The sequence below is a fragment of the Meles meles genome, chromosome 7, assembly GCF_922984935.1.
Source record: "Meles meles chromosome 7, mMelMel3.1 paternal haplotype, whole genome shotgun sequence".
Lineage (NCBI taxonomy): Eukaryota > Metazoa > Chordata > Mammalia > Carnivora > Mustelidae > Meles > Meles meles.
Genome location: NC_060072.1, coordinates 91,413,740 through 91,420,541, shown reverse-complemented (window position 1 = coordinate 91,420,541; position 6,802 = coordinate 91,413,740). Strand labels below are relative to the sequence as shown.

The following is a 6,802-nucleotide window of genomic DNA, read 5'->3' as shown; positions in this document are numbered from 1 at the left end:
CACGACCAGAGCCGAAGGCAGCTGCTTAACCAACTGAGCCACCCAGGCATCCCGAGAGATCCAGAATTCTGAGCGGCAAGAGTGGCCCTCTAGGAGAGAAGGTAGTGAAAAGCGGGGACTGGGTCACATGTGGGGATAGAGATAGCAGCTGGAAGAAACTGAAGTGAGAGGGGCTGGGCTATATACCTCCAACCTTAAAAATGAATTCGTAATTTACCCCATTCCCTAAGCCTGCTGTTCTGACCATTCCTTCCCTATCTTACTGGAGAACACCACCATCCACCAGGAAAACTGGAAGTCACCCTTGTCTTCCCTCTCCCTAACCCTTCATCCAATGCATCAGTAGATAAATCCTATTTGACCTCTTAATGACCCATGCATCTGATCGTTGCTCTCTATTCCCACAACCACTGCCCTAACCAGGACTGGCTACGTAGTTTGGGGGCCCAGTGCAAATGAAAAAGCAGGGTCACTTGTTCAAAATGGATCTTGAGACAATGTGGAGTGTTAAACTAATCCCAGCCCCACGTAAGTGCAGGGCCATGTGTGATTACACATATGGCACGAAGCCAGTCCTGGCCCCAGCTCAGTCCTGGCCTCACTCTCATCTGGACTGGTGCCTCTTTACTGGTCTCTCTCACTACTACTACTACTACGACTACTACTACTACTACTACTTCTGGTTCTTCTTTTAAGATTTTATTTATTTGGGGGCGCCTGGGTGGCTCAGTGGATTAAGTCCCTGCCTTCGGCTCAGGTCATGATCTAAGGGTCCTGGGATCGAGCCCCGCGTCGGACTCTCTGCTCCGCGGGGAGCCTGCTTCCTCCTCTCTCTCTGCCTGTCTCTCTGCCTACTTGTGATCTCTCTCTCTGTCAAATAAATAAATAAAATCTTTAAAAAAAAAAAAGATTTTATTTATTTGTCAGGGAGAGAGAGAGAGCACGAGCAGGGGGAGTGGCAGGCAGAGGGAAAAGCAGGTTTCCCACTGAGCAAGAAGCCAGATGCGGGACCAACCCTGGGACCCTGGGATCATGACCAAAGAGGAAAGCATACGCTTAACCAACTAAGCCACCGGAGTGTCCCAGGTCTCTCTCACTTGGAGCCTGCATACTTTCACTTCTTACTTGAATGGACTTGCTACTTGAGTGCAAATCTTTCCGTGGCCTTCAGGATAAAACCCCAGCTCCTTAGCATGATGCACAAGGACTTTCTCGATCACTGCCCTCCTCATTTCTCCAGAATCTTCTCTCTTGCTCCCTATCTCCCAGTCTTTGTTCACCTCTATCTACCTCTGTGACTCCATGCATTCTGTTTCCTTTGCCTAGAATTTTCTTCTTACTTCCTCCCAAAAAAATCCTGTTCATCACTCAAAACCCAGCTCAGATATCTCCCTGTAAACTCTTTCCTGACCTCTCCCTTAGCAGTCTCGTTCCTTTTCTCCAAGCCCCTGATACACTGTAGAGTAAGGGTTGGCAAACTTTTTCTTAAATGGCCAGATGGTAACTATTTTAGATTGTATTGGCCAAGAGGCAAAACTAAAGAATGGCACTATGTAGGTACTTATATAGCCATTTAAAAATGGAAAAAAAACCTTCTTGGCTCATGGCCCATACAAAAACAGATTGGCAAGGGGTGGGGGTGCCTGGCAACTCTTGATCTGAGGGATTGTTAGCTGAAGCCCTATGTTGGGTCTGTAGAGCTTACCTTAAAAAACAAAACAAAACAAAACAAAACCGATGGCAGCCCCAGATTTGGTCCATAAGCCAAAGTTTGCTAACCCTTACTTTAGAGAATCAATTAAACATTTACATATTTATGTATCTTATATTTACATATCTGTGTCCCCTGCTAAGCTATATGCATATCTTCTTGTATCCCCAGTGTCTAGCTCAGAGTCCAGTGCATAGTAGGAAAGAAACATGTGTTAGTTGAGTGAAGAGATGAATGAATGAATGAACGAACGAACAGTGGGCTGTGCCCCTGTGTGGAGTGAAGCCAGAATCCTGGATGCTTCTTTTCCCACCTTTCTTCATCTGGCTCCTTTTATCAGATGTGCTAGGGTACCACAGGGGACCCTGCCCACCATCCTCCTCCCCAGTTTGAACCACCTCTGAGTCCCAGAGAGCAGAAAGGCAGTGCTCCCTCCTAACAAACTCAAGGCCACTAGGGTGTCCAGAGCTGTTCCTGAAACTTGGTTTTCCCCTAGAGAAGTGGCCCGGATATTCTGATGGTCTGTCTCCATGTCTGGACAATTCTTGGCAATGAACTTAGAGGTGTCCTGCTATGCAAAGAGGGGAAGGAAACAACTTATATCTTTAGGAAGGAGTGAAACAGCTTTGGTGTAAGTAGCAGGGGATTTTCAACAGAGAGGCCCAGATTACGCCAGCCAAAGCCAAGGGAGGTAAAGGAAGGAAGTGGCTGAGGTTGGGTAACTGGAGAATTTCTTATTCATTCAGTCTAGTATAAGACCATGTCTTGAAGCCTGACTGCCCACCAGAAAAGACTGACCTTCGAGTGAGTTGGACTTCTTTCCACTGGAGTGAGAATTGAAGGCAGGGAGACTCAGGCGAGTACTTTCTGTGGTGGGTGTCCTTTTACTTTCTCTGTCTCCTCATCTCCCAGGTGAGAAAAATAGAAAAACAAAACAAAACAAAAAACCTGAAGCCTGTGTGCATGTAGCAGACAAGGGCAGGGGAAACTATAATAGCACCTTGAATATAGAGAGGGACTCCTGGGTGGTCTTAGGGGAAAGGAAAAAGATTAGAAAGTCAGAGGGTGTTAGGGTTACTGAGAATATCTGGATGGATATTGAAGAGACCTGGAGTTTGGTGTGGACAGATACAGAGAGATATTTAGATAAGAATTTGGGGAAATTAGAGAGAATCTTTGAGAATGGGAAAGGACTAAGAGAGCCTAAGGAGAAGGTTGGGAATCTCAGGAGGGTTGAGGATACAGAGGCCTGGCAATGGCTCAAGAGGCTGGTGAGTTTCCAAAACAGTTCAGGTGTCCAGCGGCCCATAGCTGTTCAAGAGCTCTAAGTCCAAAGCGAGGTGCTGACTCCTTCTTCCCCTTACTCCTTCCGCCTCTTTAGCCTCCATCATGCAGAACAGCTCGGTCACCAAGTTCTCCTGCTACCATGCATCTGTACTGGGCTATCGTTATGTTGCAGTTAGCTGGGGAGTGGTGGTAGCTGTGACAGGCACCGTGGGCAACGTGCTCACCCTGCTGGCCTTGGCCATCCAGCCCAAGCTCCGGACCCGCTTCAACCTGCTCATCGCCAACCTCACGGTGGCCGATTTGTTGTACTGCACCCTTCTCCAGCCCTTCTCTGTGGACACCTACCTCCACCTGCAGTGGCGCACTGGCGACACCTTCTGCAGGGTCTTTGGGTTTCTCCTCTTTACATCCAATGCTGTCTCCATCCTCACCCTCTGCCTTATTGCCCTGGCACGCTACCTCCTTATTGCCCACCCTATGCTCTTTCCCCAAGTTTTCAGTGCCAAGAGGATGCTGCTAGCGCTGGTGAGCACCTGGGTAGTGGGCGTGGCCAGCTTTGCCCCTCTCTGGTCCATCTATACCTTGGTGCCTGTAGTCTGCACCTGCAGTTTTGACCGCATAAAAGGCCGGCCCTACACCACCATCCTCATGGGCATCTACTTTGTGCTGGGGCTCAGCAGTGTTGGCATCTTCTACTGCCTCATCCACCGCCAGGTGAAGCGAGCAGCACAGGCGCTGGACCAGTACAAGCAGTCGAGTGTCCACTCCAGCCATGTGGCTGGGATGGAGGCTATACCCAGTCGTTTCCAGGAGCTGGACAGCAGGTTGGCATCAGAAAAGCCCAGTGAGGGGATTTCATCTGAGCCAGTCAGTTCCACCACCACTCAGACCGTGGAATGGGACTCATCAGAAGTGGGGAACAAGCACAGCAGGGAGGTAGCTAAGCAGATGGCAGAGAAAAGCCATCCAGAAGCACCAGCCAAGACCAGGCCAACTAAAAGAGCCCAAAGAACTCAGGACTCTCCATCAGAATTTGGGAAGGTTACACGGATGTGTTTTGCTGTGTTCCTCTGCTTTGCCCTGAGCTATATCCCCTTCTTGCTGCTCAACATCCTGGATGCCAAAGCCCAGGCTCCTCCGGTTGTCCACATGCTCGCTGCCAATCTCACCTGGCTCAATGGTTGCATCAACCCCGTGCTCTATGCAGCTATGAACCGTCAGTTCCGCCAAGCCTATGGCTCCCTCCTCAAACGGGGGCCCCAGAGCTTCCGTAGGCTCTGCTCCATTAGAACCTTGTCCCCAGTCACCAGAATCCAAGACTAACACCTCCAGAACTAAAGTGGCCAGCTGATAGGGAGTGGATGAAAGTAAGACCTGTGGGCATTTTCACAGACAATTTTCCTCACACCCCTAAACCAGGCTTCTCCATCCCTTGATGAATGCTTCATCTCTAGGCGCAAAGTACATTATAATTAACAAATGAATTCTATTCTTTTAATGCTCAGTTGTGGTCTTTGAGGGCAATAGGCCAGGATTGGTAGCAGCTGGGACCTAATCGTTGAGAGTTTGGGGGGACCTAGGTCCGTAGGGTTAGGAAGCAGTAGGCCTAGGACACAGCCTTCAACAGAGGGATTTCCAGGTATAAAACATGAGTTGGTTTAAGAGGACACATCCCTGTGTTTTGGTTTAACTTGCCAGAAATGGCCCCTGCCCCTAACTACTGCTGCCAGGACCCCCCCCCCCCCATCCCTGCAAACAGGTTTATTCAGCTCAGAATAGTCTTGTAATCCAGCTTTGATAGCCACTCCAGTGAGTTGAGCCCCCTGGCCCTTGCCCTGTTCAAAGAGAATGGTTGTGGAAGAGTACTCCTTGCTCTGTGGAAATGAACTGAGCTAAGCTGAAGCAATGGCAGATAGGAAGGGGTCCCAACTACCCTTGTAGTCACACTGGTCAGAGCTAAATCAGCTGATGTCCTGACCCTTCACTTCCCCAGAATTGCTCTTGCCATCCTGGGTTATGAGAACAGAACAGAGACTCTAGTTAAGAGAGTTCAGGGGTCCAGCTGAGGGGAGACCATTCCATACCCTTCCTCTAGCATGACTAACATTCCGTCACCCCTGCCAGGCACACGTGTGAACTTAGAAGAGAGTACCTGTGGCCACTAGGTGACGCTGGCTCTCTGCGTTTCTTTTTGGTGTCCCTGTTGAGGACGGAAGGTGTCAGAGGCACTGTGAGCCCACAAACCACCTCCCACCCAGCCAGCAACAGTGATGAACCAGAGATCTGCACCTCTCTCTTTTCCCCAAAGCTTAGGGCGGAAAGTAACAAATTAGATATTTCTTATTCATGAGATATTTATTGTCTATTTAGTTGCAGTTAGGGGGAGCAGGGTGGGCACTGTACAGCCACTGGAATGTGATAGTCATGTTGACAGTGATGCTGCTCTGGCCACATGCTGTCCCCTCCCTCCTCCTGAGTCCATGGTTTGAGGGAAACAAAGTAAAGACCAGAGAGATTCAGACAAGGACTGAAACAACCAGAGTCGGGGTGGACAGGTCAATGTCCTCACCTTCAACACATTTCCAAGCCCCAGGAATCCTGTGTCCTAATCCAAAACATGTATGTCTGAGAGTTCTTTTTCCATAAAAATCACAGCAGCCTAAACTGAGTCAAGCTCAGATTGCTGAGGCAGGGGTGCAGACAGGAGGGGTGAACAGCAGGACCAATAAAGAAAAATAGCCACAGTGTAGAGACAAGGGTTCCAGTCAAGGCTTTCCAATGATTAGGTCTGTGAATCTGAGCAGCATCCTGGACCATCTGGGCCTCAGGTGTTATCTTGTGTATAAAGTTCGGGTGGGGAATCATCTTACCCTGTGCCTGGTACTGTCGGAAACCCTGCAAATATATAATTTCATGTAATTCTTATAAAATTTACCACAAAGTATTTATTATAATCTCATTCTTGGGGCGCCTGAGTGGCTCAGTGGGTTAAAGCCTCTGCCTTCGGCTCAGGTCATGATCCCAGGGTTCAGGGATCAAGCCCCGCTGGCTCTCTGCTCCGCGGGGAGCCTGTTTCCTCCTCTCTCTCTCCGCCTGCCTCTCTGCCCACTTGTGATCACTGTCAAATAAATAAAATCTTTAAAAAATATATATGCATATATATGTGTGTGTGTGTGTGTGTATAATCTCATTCTTACCAATGAAAAAAATTGAAGCACAAAGAGGTTAAGCAATTTGTAGAAGAAGAAGAAGTAGAAGAATTATAAAGTCGTATGACCATGATTTGAGGGTGGTAGAGGTGCACTTCAGCCCACATGTCTAACCACTACAGGACAGCTGTCTTTCTAAAACTAGAATCAAGTTAACAGATAATCCCTTATAAGTCCTTCCTGCTCAGCCCTTCTTACATTCTGAAAGTTGACAATTCTCTGAAGGGCTGTAAAAGGGTTCACTTTTCATGTTCCTTAAAGGCAATTCAAAAGTTTTGGCAAGTAGAAAGGAACAGCAATAGAGATTGAAGTTAGACCTAAGGAGGGACTTCCCAAGAATCGGTCGCTGGAAAAAATGACTCAAGGGACACAGGAGGAAACTCTGGAGCCTGAGACCAGAGGGGCCAGTTCTTAGCAAGAAAACAACCCTCTCCCCCCTCACCCTCCACGGCCCACGCACACACACCCGCCTCTAATTTTGATAAAAAAACCTAGGAAAAGGGGGCGGAAGAAAAGCAAGGTTCTCTCTCAAGCTTTCTCTCTCCTGTGGGTGTGTATGGCGCGTCTGTGTCCACGCACGAGGTCCCTCACGGTG

General features: G+C 48.6%; 1 protein-coding gene across 1 annotated transcript; it reads left to right on the top strand.

Annotated features, from left to right (window-relative positions):
- The first annotated feature begins 2,499 nt into the window (after window positions 1-2,499).
- GPR84 (G protein-coupled receptor 84) lies at window positions 2,500-6,013 on the top strand. Its single transcript, XM_046012864.1, has 2 exons — window positions 2,500-2,583; window positions 3,093-6,013. The coding sequence occupies exon 2, from the start codon at window positions 3,101-3,103 to the stop codon at window positions 4,319-4,321; it is 1,221 nt and encodes a 406-aa protein (XP_045868820.1). The 5' UTR covers window positions 2,500-2,583; window positions 3,093-3,100; the 3' UTR covers window positions 4,322-6,013.
- The last annotated feature ends 789 nt before the right edge of the window (window positions 6,014-6,802 follow it).

Coding starts and splice junctions, on each gene's coding strand:
- GPR84 (XM_046012864.1), top strand. CDS start 3,101: ATGCAGAACAGCTCGGTCACCAAGTTCTCCTGCTACCATGCATCTGTA.